The following is a 17,626-nucleotide window of genomic DNA, read 5'->3' on the forward strand; positions in this document are numbered from 1 at the left end:
AAAACATGATTTGGAAAACTACTGAAGGTAGACAGCAACAGTATTGCTATCATATAGTTACATAATTCCAAGAACCACAATTAAATGAGGAATATACTACAGTCCCTCACATATTGCTCCCCTAGGTACCACAAAGACATTATTAGATAGATTACAGCACACACAGTGATATTTCAGCAGTCATTCTTCCCTCCACAAGTGAATGGAACAGGAAGAAACCTTAAAAACCTTAATGTGTAGTATCATCATTCATGCACTTCAGAGTGGTTTGCAGAGAATAGATGCCAACATGAATTAGATGCCAACATGAATTCTATTCAGTGAAAGTTTTGTGTAATTGTTGCGATATAGGTTAGGGGCTAGATAGAATGTACTGTGACAAAAATGTTCAGGGAAATTCAGATTTACACGAAATGTTAGTGCGACTGATTGCATAACTAGTTGAATAATATAATGCTGATCTTTTCAACTGCATGCCGTTGTTTATGTAGTTTGTAACAAGTTTTATTTGCGGTAGGTGCAGTAGCGTGATTAAAATACGGAGCTTTTCGGTTTGAATCCATTTATATTGCATTGTGCCTATTAGTCCAGCCAGTGTAGGAAAACGAGGCAACAATTTGTGGAGTCACAAATTTTTGTACAGTGGCAGGAGGGAGTTACTGAACAACATACTAAAAATTCTGATTGCTGGGGTGTGAGTATAGGGGTGGAGATGCATTTTTATGTTTTTCTTGAATAACTGGAACTCTACAGCTTCTTATAAAAATATTTCCCAACACAAAAATAAAATGTCCTAAATGTCCTCCAAAAATGTCCTATTCATTTTTTCTGGAGGGGAGGGGTGGAAAATTGAAGATTATTAAAAATATTCTTTGACTGGTGTAAAATTAACATTCACTGTTAAATGAAGTGAAGTGGTTCAAGAACAGAGGTTAAATGTGTGTACAACATCTAAGAGCAGTAGAGATTTATGTTGGGATAACCTGTGTTCTTGGGGTGTGACAGGTTTGAGGAAGGGCTGGTGGGATGTGGAGGCTAGGTTTGATGGAAGGCAGGTTGCCAGATTGAGGTCATGCACATCCGTCCTTCATAGGTCTGTAAACTGAAGAGCAACCAGGAACATTCTCACTCTCTCAAGCCCATCACAAGAAGCAACTACAGAGTATTTCACAATGTTGTACCAACCTTCCACAGCACATCTTATGAGTCACTGGCAGCACTGTGTACATAAATGCATGGGCGGGTGGTCCTGTTTATTTTCCAAAACATGTATTAATACTACATAGAATACAGGTATGAGTTACGAATAATATGATACTGCAAAAAACACACATGGACAGAACCTACAGAAATCTCTGCACACTGTTCAACACTGCTAGAAGGGGGCTTGATTCTTGGTCAACCCATACGAGAGCTGTAGTGCTCTTCCGGCAAAGGCACCAGGTGCTGCTCGTTTTTCAATTTACAGACAGACTGTATCTTCCCAGCATTTGCTGTCCAGGTCTGTTATGTGAGTAGACAAAATAACTTCACTGAGCTCTTGTTCATTTTGTGGAGTTACTTCCTTTATGTTAAATGAGTACTTATTTGCAGTTGTTAATTCAGTTATTATGTAAAAAGCTCATCAGCTGGACCTGTCTGCTGTCTACCACCCTGAAGAGCATGGCCCAAATATAACATACTGTCAATACACATTTGACAGCATTATTTTCATTGTCTCCAGTTTAAGTAGCTGGGGTGCTTTTCATGGCTTGAGTCATTGTTCATATAAATGTATTTTACATAGAAGCGCACTGAACGACTGCAAATAACTACTTGCTTAATAAACTGAAAATAGGCCCACTACAAAAACACAAACTCTTTTAAGTTATTTTCTCTAATGATGTAAGAGAACTGGCCAGGAAAACTGTTCGGGAATATGCTGGTGAGGTACAGACTGTTTGTAAATTGAAAAGCAAGGCACACTCGTGGTGAAGGAAGTTGCTCTTCCTGGAAGAGTGCAACAGCTCTTGTACAGGGTGACTTAGAAGCAATTTCCCCTCTAGTAGTGTAGAAGTGTGTGCAGTGGTTATGTTGATTCAGTCCATATGCTTTTCTTGCATTTGTATGATTAGTAATTCATATCTGTATTTCGTGAAGTGTTAACACACTTTGTAGAAAATAAACAATCCCCCTGGGTGTGTTGGGGGCTTGCCTGCTCACTCTTCAGTCTGCAGACCTACAAAGGATGAACATGCATGACCACAAGACAGCGACCTACTCTCCCCCCACCTCTTTGCACCCCTTCACATCCTAGAAGACAATTTATATGTTAATTCAGTTCTGCGGAGTAGGTTGTGATACAAATAATTTATATTTCTTCTTGAACCATTTCATTTAAAGATAAACATTAATTTTATACCACTGAAACAATATTTTCAGTAATGTGATATATATATTAATTTTTTCCCATCCCCTTGCAGTGTCGAAACTGTTAGTCCTAGAGAAATAAGTGAATGGAACCTGTTTGTAGGATATTTAGTGTAGTTTAACTCGGTTTTCAGGTTTTCAAGAAAAATTGACCTTTCAGCACGCCCCCCACCCCATGTTCGCACCCCACTGGTCAGGATTTTTAATATGTTGTTTATGGCACTCCCTTCTATCACTGTACAAGAATTTGTGAGGACACTAATTTCTTTCCCCAAATTGAACTTTTTTGATCTTTGTTATGTGGGCTATATGGTATGAATGTCCTTTTGCTGGTAAGTTTGTTGTAATTAAATAAAAATTATACAATTAGTGACTTTGGATACTACAGAATATTTTTATACCTCCAGAGTCACATTCATGAGGCTAAGCATTTCACTGAATATGTGCGAAAACAGTACCGGAAGCTTAAGTATTTCTTGGAGAAAGACCAAATATTTACCTCATGAAAGATTTTGAGGATTTGTGTTTGGGAAGGATTCGCAAATAGTTTGTATTAATTTCTCCTTTTTATGAGATTTTGATGTTTTATGTATTGCTTATGGTGAAAAACAGATGCTGTAAAAAAATTCTAATATACTTGTTGAACCTAGAACCCAAGATTACTAATCTGACTCGCAATGAAAAAGAGAAAATGTAATTGAAATGTAAGTAATGGTATTAAAAAAGATTACTACTCACCATATAGGAGAGTCATTGAGTAGCAGGTAGCCACAATGTGCTGTATTTATATAAAGTGGCACAGTTAAAAGTAGCCCGTCTCCCCTTTGAATGCAATTCCAATATTTTGACCTCTGAAATAGAGTAAACAGCTACAACAGTGGACAATTTTATGCAATAGGAGGGGCATTTGAAAAGTCCGTGCAAAATAAAAACGACTTATCTGTTTAGGATAAACTTTTTATTATTTTCCGACGTAGTCTCATTTTAGACTTGTACACTTCATCCAATGCTGTTCTAATTTGTTGATCCCTTCCGAATAGTAGGAATTGTCCAAATCTGCAAAATAGCTATTAGTTGCTGCAGTCACCTCCTCATTTGAATAAAATCTTTGTCCTGGCAGCCATTTCTTCAAATTGGAGAACAAATAGTAGTACGAGGGAGCCGAGTTTGGAGAATAGGGGGGATGTCAAATGAGTTGGAATCGTATTTCCATTAATTTTGTGACCACAACTGCTGAGGTGTGTGCTGATCCATTGTCGTGATGGAAAAGGACTTTTTTGCGGTCTAATTGCTAGCTGTTTTTCTTACAGCTCGGTTTTCAAAAGGTCCAATAACGATGAATAATATGCACCTGTAATAGTTTTACCTTTTTCCAGATAGTTGATGAGGACTATCCCTTGCGAATCCCAAAAGACAGTCGTCATAACCTTTCCGTCCAAAGGAAAGGTCTTCACCTTTTTTGGTGCAGATTCTCCCTTCGTAACCCATTGTTTAGATTGTTGTTTGGTCTCAGGAATGCAGTGATGTATCCATGTTTCATCCACAGTGACGAAACGATGCTTAAACTCCTGCGGATTCTTACTGAGCAGCTGCAAACCATCCGTGCAACACTTCACACGATTCTGTTTTTATGGTCAAGCGTGAGCAGTCGCAGACCCCATCTTCTGGATAGCTTTCTCATGTCCAAATGTTTATGCAAAATATTATGTACCCATTCATTCGAGATGCGCACAGCACTACAAATCTCATGCACCTTAACTCTTCTGTCATCTATCAACAGATCATGGATTTTATCAATGATTTCTGGAGTCGTAATCTCCACAGGGTGTCCAGAACGTTCAGCATCACTTGTGCCCATATGGCCACTCCGAAAATTTTGAAACCACTTATAAACTGTTCTGATCGAAGGTGCAGAGTCACCGTAATGTTTATCAAGCTTCTCTTTTTGTCTCCTGAGGCATTTTACCTTTCATAAAGTAATGTTTAACCACACGAAATTCATTTTCACCCATTTTTTGGCAATCACTCGACTTCCTTGATTCACACAAATGCCAAACACAAGGAAATAGACCAATATGGCTGAAACTTGGTGTGCATTCTTTCCAAAAATGCTACTAACTAAACGTGACCACGATACGCACCAGTGGTGCCATCTCTCGGAGTTTTGCATGGACTTTTCAAATGCCCCTCATATTTGATTGTTAGCTTATCTCAGTCAGCATTTGTTTATTTCATCAGTGAAGTTAGATGTTTCTCTTTGCTGTCTGCAGTATGACTTTCCTGATAGAAAAAAGAATTGAAATCATGGAAGATTGTGTGAAAACAGGTTCAATCAAGGAAACTTGCAAAATTTTCAGTGTCAAGTATCTGGATAGAGAATTACCAGCAAACATAGCAATACAGTGTCTGTATAAAAACTGACACATCTATGGATCTGTGCAAAACGTAAAATGACAAACAATTCGCACAGCAGAAGTTATTGCAAACATTCATTGAAGAATTATTCAGAGCCCAAAGAAGTTTGCATGTAAATTGGCCCAACAGCTGCATGAAAGGAGGAGGACTTGCCAGCAGACATTGAAAAGACTTAATTCAAAGACATATCATGTGATGGTGTTGCAGCAGTTACAGGAGGATGACAGGCAGAAATGTGTAGATTACTGCACATGGCTTTTGAATAACATCAGTGATGGCTTGTTAGATACTTTCCATTAGATCATGAGTTATGAAGCTTGGCTTCATCTTTGCCAGTCATTTGAATTCTCAGAACACAAGGTACCTGGGCAATGGAGAACCCTAACAATGTGTGTCAGCAACCACATCACAATGAAAAAATTGGCATTTAGTGCAATGTAACAGGTACACAAATAACTGGACCGGTATTTTTTGACACTAAGCTCAAATGGTTGCAATGTGGAATTTTTTGATGCATTTTGTGCTCAACTCACTGAATATGAAAGACAATACTGCTTCTTCTAGCAAGATGGGGTAAAATGCCACACATCTAAGATATCCCAGGAACAAGTCCACAAGGTCTTCACTGAGGAATGAACTGTCAGCAAACATTTATGGCCACAAAGTTTGTCGGATCTAACACCATGCGACTTTTTTTCTGTAGGGACACTTGAAGAGCAAGGTCCATGACAGAAATCCACGTACAATGCAGGAACTGAAAGATCACATTAGCCATGAAGTTGCCACCATCGATATCTGAACTTTACATTGGGTGTGTCTGAATATACTTAGACATGCACAGCTCTGTATTGATGTTGCAGGAGTCACTTTAGGCATGTTATATAAATGTATTTTTAATTGTAAATAAATGGTAAGTGTGTTTCAGCTCTCCACTCCTGTAATTTCATTGCATTTCCCTTATAGTTAAAACAGGCTACTTTTATCTGCGCCACGTTTCCCTTGCCATGAATAGTTATCCCATTATTTAACACACATCTGCAGCACGATGAAGAAGGAAAAAAAATGAAAGGGAAGTAAGTGATACTCTGAATTTATTAACACCTTGAAAATCTAAAATACTCCCCACTGAGAATCTCCTTTGACATTGAATATGGAAGTGTGTTGAAGGGCTTACAGCATTACTTTTGAGACATGTTTGAATAAAATATAACTGAAAGTATACTGAAAAATGAGATGAAATCTTGGCATAAGTTACTACATGAGGTAAATTTGTTATTAGTCATTTAAGTTAGTTTGTGTAGTAAATAAAGTCTTCAGTTTGTTGAGATTTATATTTTGCTATTAATTTTTCTATTGGTCTACTTATAGCTTTCCCCATGTGAAAAGAAATCTAAAGCAATCCAATCCATGGAACCACTTGAAAGTTGTCAGGACAAGGTACAGGTTGGGAAGCCACTAGACATAACCAATGCTCGCCAAGAGCTTGGACTCATGACTCCTAAAAGACTGCAGGAGAACTCCTGTCTTCCAAAGGTAGCTATTTAAAACCATTTAAGTGAAGAAAACAAAATACATTAAATAATTCAGTACAAATGTCTTGTTTTATGTTTGGAGTATTGGATTAGGTTTATCTGTGTCAGATTTTATGATTATTATGTCTCCCATCACAGGAGTTGTCACTGGCTGAAATTAGAAACAAATTATCAAGAAGCACCAGACTCGCTGAGCTGAAAGAAAAAGTTACCAAAATCAACAGATGTGCTACAAAACTGAAAGAACTAGAAACAAGAAGGAAAGCATTGGAAACTCCTGGCACACCTAAAATACAAAAGTTCAAAGCTCTTGACATAGAGGTTCCAGTTAGGTAAATAAAATAGTTTCATATATACACAAATGTATTCAGTGTACTTAACTGGATGTATACCCAAAATTAGGAAAGAAATATGGAGACAATAGAAAGTCGACGGCTGTTTTGAGATTTTAGTGTGTTGTAACTTTTTCAAGTTCCAGTGTTCTGTGGTGGTATAGTGCTTCTCTTATCGGTAAGGAGGACAAGAAATCTCATCACTCAGATTGTTAGTTATCTCATGCCCATCCATTATTGTATCAAGTACATGTTCTTCAATTCAAATTGTCTTTGCTATGTTGTCTTTTATTTGCTGATTTTCCTTTTTTATGTGCTCTTATGCCCCTGGCCATTTTATTTTAATGTTTGCAAATAGAGGGAAGTAGACTGAAACTGACATCATATGATTAATGATACAAGAAAGCTGTCTTTGTTTCAAACAAATATGATGAAGTCTCTGCCAGCTATACAATATTCTATGATGTTCCTACAAGCTGGAACAAGACCTGCTGTACTTCATGAAATTGATGTGTTCAGTAAATATTTGTTTCCACAGTACTTCAGTGAAAGTTCATTGTTAACTCTTGATTTCTGGAATATTATAGTCTAGTGACTCCAGGCCATTAGTATTGAGGTCACGACCATACTGGGAAATGAGCACATCAAGGATTTTGGAAATTGCCTTTGTCCTGTGCATAATCTCATTTGTAGTAAATAGATGTTTGTGATTTAGTTACTATAGCAGATATTCTAAGAAAGATATTGTGTTACATCTGGTTTTCCCTTAAAGAGGGGCATATATTATCTACATTTATTGTAAATTAACTCCATTTTCTAGTTTGCCAAATAACTATAATTAACCTCAATAAGTTTTAGGAAATGAGTAACTTTTACCACAGGTTTTTCTGTTGCCTTAACCCTAGAAACACCAAGGTATTTTAGGTCACATGGAGCACCAACCAAGGGCAAATTTTGCCCGTGTTACAATAAGTAGTAAATCTTGTAATATGTGTTTATTTTATGTAATTCTGTTTCCATTGAGATATTAGTTTAACAGGAAATAGTGACAACATAACTGGGAGCTTAATATTTTAACACTCATTGGGTGAATATAACAACCAAGAATGGCCAAATCTTGGTCACTGAAAGTTTGCGTAAACAAGATAAGAAGGTTTGTAATTGAACACGAAGGCTGTCTAAAGTTTCTATGCACTCTTTGATCTATTAACTGAATAGTACAACTTTGTCATTGAGAGAAAGTTTCAAAAACAGAAATGAAAACACTTGCTAAAATACATGTTATTGTACATTGAAAACTCTCGGAAAACACTTTTCACTTGGAGAGAATTTTTTCACTTACAGATGACATTTACCTTCTGCACACAAAATGGTTGATTCTGAATGAGTCTTACACAGATGGCGTCCACAGCTTCCACATGTTAACTTGGTTTTTGTGATGTCTCTTGCTCTCTGGTTACTTGCATTCTTCAAGCATAAGTAGCACCTTGCTTTCCTAGTTGGTTTTTCATTTGCAGCAATTTTGATTACCTCTGGTTTCTTTCTTAGGATTTCTCCCATCGTGCAAGTAATAGGCAACTGGAGTAGTTTCAAATCCATGGCTCGCTCTTCTATGTATGGTTTCAAAAGTTCGTGGCCTAATTCATGGAGATATAGTTTTCTGGCATTTGGTTTCCCTTCATTCCATTTAGGCGCATTCATCTTGAACAGTGTGTACGAGTTAACTGCAGCTATATCAAGTAGGCTGTAGAACATAGACAGTGGCCATCTTCTCATACCCCTTTTTGTAGAGTATGTCCTAACCATTTGATCTACGGCATCCACTCCTCCCTTAGTGGAATTATAGTACAGGTTTATGTGCATTTTCTTTTTTGGTGTATCAACTTCTACTCCTGCATTACGATGTTGTGTAGACAACATCAACAGATTTTTTTCTTTGGTTTTTCCTTTGTGATGTAAGAGACAATTGTTACTGGCGGCTTCTTAGAAGGTGGGTCTGTGAATGCGAATTTGGAGGAATACAGCTCTCTGCCTGCTGTCGTGTTAAGTTCGGTGTGGTACATGTTTTGTGTTTGATCTGAGTGTCCCAACCAATGCAAGTTTGTAGTCTTGATAGAGAATGTCTGCCAACTCCTCAGAAATGTAGAAGCGGTCAGTTGTGACATTGTAGCCTGTATTCTTTATTGACTTCATCAGTCACTTCACAATCTCAAGAGGACCTCGTCCTCTGGCAGGTCTACTATCTTTTCCAGCATACACTTCCATTTTTATTATGTATCATTCAATTGCACTACAAAGCATTATGACTAGTATTCCATATTTTCCAGGTTTGTCTTTGAGGGAAACTTTGAAAGGACAACGACCTCTGAAAAGACACAACATTTCATCAATTGTATTGTCAGGTCGACTTCTGAAGTACCGTGTGAATATTCCGTTCAATACTCCACGCAGCGGCGCAAATTTGTCACGTACACGTCTTTCTGACCTGGTGCCTTTATCATCAAAGCGAAGAATTTTCAATAGCTGATATGCTCGTCTTACCCATAGCTCCTCTATAAATCACTCTTCCCAATAAATTTGAGCATAAATCAGATAAAGAAATATTGGTGCCCTGGTAAACTCCCATTAGAATTAAAATTCCCATCAATGCATATATTTCAGAATCGCTAACGAGAGATATGTTTTCTCTTTCAGCTTCTTCATTTGTATGGTCAAGTATTTTCCATACTAAATTCAGGAGTGAAAATTTTTTCAAACGATTCACATATGCTTGTTACTTTCCCAGCACTGGTTATTCCTTGACGTTCATGAACTATATTACCAAAATCCCTTTTACTATGTCTCTGAGCATCTGCAAGATACACTCTGCCAGAACTTGTAACATATTTATTTGTAGCGTTACCTGCATGGTTGGTTTCTTCTTCATTGTCCTCCGCTTCTTCACTGGAATCCTTTTCTACTTCTGTATGATCTGACTCAAAATCACTTAAATCTGATAATTCGTCATTGAGAAACAGTTCTGCAAGAACTTTTGCGTTGTTCAAGCCTCTATAACTCATCTTACAAAATCTACTTTACAATAAAGACGTTGCTCTACTGTGACAAACTGCTAATAGTAATAATGGCAAGTCTAAAATCAACAATGAAAGTGAAACTCAACAAAACAAACCACTGTAAAACTCATGTTTGAGGTTGCAAACTGAATAAAAGAAAGAAAAACATACGGGCAAATTTGGCCCATGCTTGGTGGTTGTAGGGAAGATAATAAGAATTATGGTCGGGTGGAGTACCAAGCCCGAGCAGAATGTGCCCATGGGCCTAAAATTCCTATTTTGTACTTGCAATTATAAAAATTTAACCATAGAAACGTACAGCATAGTGTATTATAAGGCAACAGACAAATAGAAGAAGACCCAAAAACATAGAAGGATATTTGCCACGCCATTTTTAAAAAAATAGAGATGTACGGGAGATTTTTGCCCGTACTGGATGTTTCTAGGGTTAATAGAAATCTCATTTTGTGTATTTGCTTCAATTATTATAGGTAATTAGCAACTTTCTAGCTCAACAGATTAAAAGATAACCAGCGGACTTAACTTAAAGTTGTCTGTTAACTGTCCTATAATGCATTGCACTAGCTAAATGCAGCCCCACTATGAATGCTGGTCTCAAACACGGGACGAGTTGGTTGACATTTGTAAGCAGCTGGAAATCGATCTGACTACTGTGAAATGATTTACAGGTGCTGCGAATCGGTGTTTTGGAAGGGCACCTGAAAGTCATGTAACTGTGGTTCTGGTACCAAAGGTACTGCAAGTACTACCCTACAGGGTGCAAGCAATTGCAGATTGTGGCGTACATTGGAACACACGATGCCTGTTGTCTGGGCCTCAAGGTCATACTTGGATTATTCCAGTGAATGGTAGAGAAGATTGAGAAGACTAGCCTTGCACACAGAGTTTCAAGGAAACTCACAGTTTGCAGCATTGTCCCCAGAATTGAGTGTGGCCCCTTGGTTGTGAGTCAAGTGGAAGGACTTATTGTCTGTCATAGGGCTGAGAGCTGCAGGGTGCCCCTAAATGAGTCAGGTGGGCACTACACATCAGAGGCTGCTACCCAGGTGGCTCCCTGTGTGTAGGGCGCACACAAGATCATCTTCTTCTTCCAATACAGATACCAATAGCTGTAGGAAACGGAGAAGATTGGTTGTAAGATTGAAAGAAACATCTCTTGCAGGTGAGAGTATTAAAATTGTAATGGTTAACTGCCAAAGTATTCGCAACAAAGTGCCAGAGTTTGAAGCACTCCTGAAAAGTGGCGGAGCTCACATAACGCTAGGGACAGAAAGTTGGTTGAATCCAGAAATCGATAGCAGTGAGATTTTTGGGGAAAATTCAAGTGTACATTGAAAGAATAGGCTAATGGGAAATGGAGGTCATGTATTTGTCACAATAAACTCAAATCCACTGAGAGAGAAATTGAAGCTGCAGGTGAGATTGTGTGAGCACTACTCAGTATCAGGTATGGGCATTAAATGGTAATTGGATTCTTCTATCACCCACCAGACTCGTCTCCTGAGGTAAATGAAAACTTTAGAGAAAATCTTAGTTCACTTGTTTGTATGTTCTCCTACCATACTGTAATCATTGATGGAGACTTTAATCATCTAACAATCAATTAGGAACATTACAGTTTGCTAGTGGTGGGCATTGTAAGGTATCCTGTGAAATATTACTAAATGCCTCCTCTGAAAACTACCTAGAATATATAGTTTGGAACCCCACTCATTATGGAAATACTTTGGATCAAATGGCAACAAATAGATCTGACCTATTTGAGGATGTCCACATCAAAACTGGTATCACTGATCATGACACGGTTGTAGCAACAATGATTACCAGAGTACAAAGAACAACTAAAACAAGCAGAAAGATATATATGTGCAATAAACTAGATAAAAAGTCAGGAGTGTGATATCTCAGTGAGGAATTTGAAACTTTCATCACAGGGCCAGGGCATGTAGAGGAACTATGGCTCAAATTTAAAAGAATAATGGGTCATGCACTGGATGGATATGTACCCAGTACAACAGTTCATAATGGGAGGGACCCTCTGTGGTACTTAGTCACTGTAAAGGAACTAAAGAAGCAGAGACTACTGCATAATAGATGTAAAACAAAGCATAAGACTCTAGATATAGAAATGCTGAATGAAATGCGTTTGGCTGTCAGGTGAGCAATGACTGAAGCCGTCAGTACCGTCCATAGCAGAATATTATCAAGTGATCTTCCACAGAACCCAAAGAAATTCAGGTGTATGTAAAGACTGTTACTGGCGCCAAAGTTAGTGTCCAGTCCGTAGGAAATGAGACAGGAACTGAAATTGAGGGCAGCAAAGCAAAAGCTGAATTGCATAACTCGTTTTCAGATGCTTCTTTACAGAGGAAGGCACAAGAGAATTGCCCCAATGTAACCCTCTTACCGTTGAAAAAAGTGAATGAAATCCACATTTGTGTCAAAGGTGTTGAGAAACAGCTGAAATCGTTAATTTAACAAAGCTCCAGGGCCTGGTGAAATCCCTATAAGATTATGTACTGAATTTGTGGCTGACTTTGTCTCCCTTCTAACTATAATGTCTCGTAGATCTCTTGAACAAAAAACTGTGCCTGGCAGTTGGAAGAAAGCACAGGTAACATCAGTCTGCAAGAAGGGTAGTAGAAGTGATCCACAAAACTACCATCCAATATCTTTGGCCTCAGTTTGCTGTAGAATCTTCAGACTCATTGCAAGCTCAGACATAACAACGCTTAATGCCAACAACCATGGGTTCCGAAAACATCGATCATGTGAAATCCAACTCGCACATTTTTCTCATGACGTACTGAAAGCTGTGGATCAAGGGAGTTGTGTAGATGCAGTATTTCTTGATGTCCAAAAAGCAGTTGATTCAGTACCAAACCTATGATTATTGTCAAAAGTTTGATCATATGGGGTACCGAGTGAAATTTGTGACTGGATTGAAAACTTTGTGGTAGCATGTTATCTTGAATGGAGAGTCTTCGTCAGATATAGAAGTAACTTCAGATGTGCCTCAGGGAAGTGTTTTGGAACTCCTGCTGTTCATGTTGTATATTAATTACCTTGCAGACAATATTAAAAGTAAACTCGGCCTTTTTGTGGGTGATGTAGTTATCTAAAATGAAGTACTGTCTGAAAGAAGCTGCACAAATATTCAGTCAGATCTTGATAATATTACAAATACATGCATATAACTCTTTGTAGGAATATGAAATGGAATGATCGCGTAGGCTCAGTTGTGGGTAAAACAGGTGCTAGACCTAGGTTTATTGGTGGAATATTGGGGAAGTGCAATCAATCTACAAAGGGGATTGCTCATAAATCACTCATGTGACCTGATCTAGAATATTGCTCAAGTGTGTGGGACTCGTACCAAGTAGAACTAATGGGGAATATTGAACGTATACAGAGAAGGGCAGTACGATGATCACAGGTTTGTTTGACCCGTTGGAGAATCTCACAGAGATGCTGAAGAAACTGAACTGGTAGACTTATCAAGACAGATGTGAACTACCATGAGAATGTATATTAACAATGTTTCAAGAACCAGCTTTATATTATGACTCTAGGAATATGTTGAACCTCCTGTGTGTGACTCATATGACAGTGAGGACAAAATTAGATTAATTACAGCATGCACAGAGGCATTTAAGTAATCATTCTTGCCGCACTCCTTATATGAATGGAACGAGAAGAAACGCTAATAACTGGTACAATGGGATGCATACTCCACCATGCTCTTCGCGGTGGTTTGGAGAGTATGGATGCAGACGTAGATCAGTGCTAGTGTTGTGCAAAAGGACGTCTACAATTCTCCTAAGGGTAGTTTTGCTGTGTTTCACCATAACATTGTTTGTGTCACTGGCTCAATTTATGTGGCTTCCGCCTCCGATCCCACCCCTCCTCATTTTGTGTGATGCCAATTGTTTTACAGTAACTACATGGGTGTACTGTGTTTGTTTTATCATTTCCAGTATTTCAATTTTTTTCTTGGTCTCTTTCTTGAAGTGTGGTACAGTGTGAATGGGTACTTACCTTCAATTAGGAATGATATACAGTATAATAATAGTTATTTTCATAGTGTAATGTTTTTTATCTTTAATAAATAAATAATTTAATTTCATTTGCATACTGTTTTATTTGATGATTTTTTTTGTTCATTGTTATTATTATTAGCCTTATTATTTCAATATATAGCTATTCATAATAATTTGAAATGTAGCATTTAAATTCTTGCTGTTTTCAGCCCTCAGAGTAGTGTTAGCAGCACACCACAGAAGTTGTTGAGTCCACTCAAGAGCCCTCTGAAATCACCTGCTCATCAGCGATATGCAGCACTTGCACGATCTGAGGTGCCATCATTACCTTTGCCTTACTCTTACCGTTGTCTGGCTGAGGCGTTCCGCTGTCTTGATACAGTTGTCTCCATGATGCACAATCGCAAAGAAGCTGTCACATTCAACAAAGTTAGTCCTGCTGTGCGTGAGATGCTTAGGAAGTAAGTTTTTGAGACTGCTGTTTACTATGCTGGGTTCTGTCTCTCTCTCTCTCTCTCTCTCTCTCTCTCTCTCTCTCTCTCTCTCTCTCTCTCTCTCACACACACACACACACACACACACACACAGTGATCAGTAGTGATTCTTAGTAACAATCCTCCAGTGCCCATAAATGCTGGTGAGTGATAAAACAAGTTATGCTTGTGTCAAATTTATCATCATATATTATTTGAATTTGTAGATTCTCATTGGAAACAAGGCACTTTGCAAGGTAGTACTTATTCCTACAAATCTGGTGTTTTCTTATGGAATGTATCACATTTTAATGGTCTTCTTTAAGTAGATTGGTTGGAGGTATGTCTGCGACACTTTCCAGTATTTAATAAATTCGATGTACACCATACACGAGAAATTTTATGTTACTAGTGTAATGCACCTACTCATGGGGGGAGGGGGAGGGAGGGGGGGCACCACTAATAACAGCTTCACCTTACGTGACGTATATATAATGTTGTGAAGGGGCCTGTTCAGTTGAAGCCTTTTGACCACTCCCAAAGGAGTGTAGACAGCCACTGAAAACATGTGGTGTAAGGTTGGGGTATCTACAGAGATTCACAACCTTATTGTTTCCTGAATAAAATAACTTATTGCACTATATTGTTCTTGCGAGAGCTCTAGCAATGGCACCTGCCGTCGCTGCACATGTTGATTCACAAATTTAAGTTAGTTTAAAAGTTTAACAAAATGTACTAAGAATCACTTGCAAAAATATAATTCTTTTTAGCTTTTCTCTTTCGTACCTGGTTTCAAGAAATATTTTGTGAAAGGCAAAACTATTAATGAGTTGTTGAATTGTACCTGAAGCATTCATTTGTTAAGGTGTGAGGAGCAAGGATTTCTGTATTCTGAACTGGTAATTCTTTCCTCTTCCATTTTAGAGAATTCACAGAATTTCACCTGGGTCAAATAAAGCATGTATATCCAGAAGCATATACTTACACTCAGCAGAAATGCCATGTTTTTGGGTGTGCAGTGAAGCAAGAGAAATATGAGCTTACGCTGGAGCCAGTGTTGTTGAAAATGCAGGAAGGTACGTTAGTTTTAGTGACCAATTTCTTCCTTTCTCTGACTTTTTATTATGTGTAACATAAGAAATGTTTGTTCTAGTTGGTGCAGATAACTCAAAAGTTGAACCAACAATGACTCCCTCTTATCTTCTGGAGCGAAGGAAAGTGTTCCATAGTAAATTACTGGAAATAGTGAAAGATCAGCATGAGGTAAGTCAACTTTAGTCTGTTAGCATCCTTAGTTGTTTCTGTTGCATATTTATGTAATTCACCATGGTTGCCCAGACAAATCACATTTTTATTATCTTTATTTAAATCTAAGTGCGGAATTGTGAATTCTTTGATAAGGTGGGGGTTCTGATAATTGAATGATACAATGTAGTGCAGTGTCTCAATCCTGGTGCTGTTAACTATTTACACTTTTGGCCAACCATTTGCAAACTTTTTGGGAGCCTGTGATTTGTCAACAATTTGTTTTGTTAGCCACTTCTTGTGCTGTATGTGCCCCAAATGTGCTGCCTTTATTAAGAGTTGAAAGTCTTGTCAAGTACAGCAGATCTTTATGGGTGGGGGATACAATTACTTTGGGTTACATTTCATGTAACAAACAAACATGAGATATAGTATCACAAAAAAACTTATAATTGTATTGTACTTATATGGATTTGAATTGACAATGGCTTTGCAAAGGACACTGAAGAAGGTACACTTGTAGAAGTGAAACTCATTCATAGGCAATAATGCAAATCAAATTTTGCCAGTAAAGGGGGACGAAACATACCAGCAAATCATAATAAAAGTATGAGATGGTCAATGTGTAAAAGTAAATAGTGTTGACAGCTTCATTGTTGCATTATTACACTAGTTCTAGTCTCTATGAAGTCAACATATAAGTGATTCATAGTATGACATCACTGATGTACCTCCATTGCTGGTATAATCTGTATTCACACCTTAAAAAAATGTTCTTGTGATTTTGTAGCACTAATGTGTAAATAGCCGATGTTTGTTGTGCATAATTGCATACTTACCCTGTAGCAGTAGTTATTCACTTTTATAATTGCAATACCTATGTATCACTATTACTTCTGGTTCTGCAAGAACACTCACTTTTCTCCCCACCACTGATGAAAGTGACAACAATAGTGATTTTTTTTTTTCCTAGTTTTTGGAATGTATGGGCAACATAGCCACACTTTTTGCAGTCTAAGATCAGAAATGTTTCCTCAGCAGAAGCATTTGTCATGTCTCCTGAAATAGCCCATGGAATTAGATTAACAAGAGATGCTTTTCTGATTGTTTCAGTAGTGTTTTATTGTTTTGTTAAATTATTGAGAATAATTACAACTTTGAAATAAGCAAGGAGCAAAAAATAATTTATGTGTAACACGTGGAGTAGTATGTTTGGAACCAGACAGTGCTTGTACAAAGTTGCTTTCAGACAGGTATTTCTTGTTGTAATTTCCGTCTTTTGCGTGCAATGAAATGTGGTGTGAAAATAAAGGTCCAAACAGTGGTTTGTTGTCTTCATTAAATCATGGAAGAGATGTATTTTACACTATTTACTTCCCTTGTGGATCCCATACTACAACATTTATGTAGAGATCTTTACTCTCACAGTAATTAACCTGATTTTTCATTGATTTTTCAGGCTTTTTTAAAGAGTTTGGATCCACCATTGATACTGGAGAAATCAAAGTTGACACGTTGGCATCCAGAATTTGATATTGATAAATTGCCTGATTTGCCAACAGAATCACTGCCAAAACCACCAAATGAAATTAGTTATCGGACAGCTAAAGATGTCCTTGGTAAGTCTCTTTCTCTCTCTCTCTCTCTCTCTCTCTCTCTCTCTCTCTCTCTCTCTCTCTATCTATCTATCTCGCAATCTCGCACGCTCGCTCGCTCTGTAGGCCATTGGCAGTTTTTGCATACTGCTCATGAGCAGTAGAGTTCAGAGTTATGAGGTGTCAGTTTCTGCAGGAACTGCTGCTTTATTTTTGGTTGTGTTAGGGCCAGATTTCACCAAGCACTCAGGTCTAAAAAGAAAATCTCCTTTTCAGCTGTGCATTATTAAAATGTTTCAGGGTACAGTAAGAAGTGTAATAGAGTTTTTGCTATTTACTTCCTCAAGCTTAGTAGCCAGTTTTATTTAGAGGAATATCATAAGTGCGAAGTTTTGAGAAATGCCTACATTTCCTCTAATGTTAGCATGTCAGACCCCCCACCCAGGGGGCTCGCCACTCTTTGGTAGGTTCGTGCTTGGCTACCACGATGCCCCTGTCTTTGCAGCACTTT

The 17,626-nt window shown here is 37.9% G+C and overlaps 2 protein-coding genes across 3 annotated transcripts in view; one reads left to right on the top strand and one right to left on the bottom strand.

The window, feature by feature from the left end:
- Positions 1-17,626, bottom strand: part of LOC124605193 (D-aspartate oxidase) — a 257,938-nt gene that overhangs the window by 203,888 nt on the left and 36,424 nt on the right. The window lies entirely within an intron of this gene.
- LOC124605192 (DNA replication factor Cdt1) overlaps positions 1-17,626 on the top strand; it is a 105,326-nt gene that overhangs the window by 54,893 nt on the left and 32,807 nt on the right. For both annotated transcript variants that reach the window (XM_047136708.1, XM_047136709.1), the window contains exons 3-8: positions 6,193-6,357; positions 6,495-6,688; positions 14,012-14,263; positions 15,200-15,351; positions 15,429-15,538; positions 16,980-17,139. In XM_047136708.1, the coding sequence (XP_046992664.1) occupies positions 6,193-6,357; positions 6,495-6,688; positions 14,012-14,263; positions 15,200-15,351; positions 15,429-15,538; positions 16,980-17,139 (1,033 nt within the window). The remainder of the gene's footprint in view (positions 1-6,192; positions 6,358-6,494; positions 6,689-14,011; positions 14,264-15,199; positions 15,352-15,428; positions 15,539-16,979; positions 17,140-17,626) is intronic.

This window comes from Schistocerca americana, chromosome 3 (genome assembly GCF_021461395.2).
Source record: "Schistocerca americana isolate TAMUIC-IGC-003095 chromosome 3, iqSchAmer2.1, whole genome shotgun sequence".
Taxonomy (NCBI): Eukaryota; Metazoa; Arthropoda; class Insecta; order Orthoptera; family Acrididae; genus Schistocerca; species Schistocerca americana.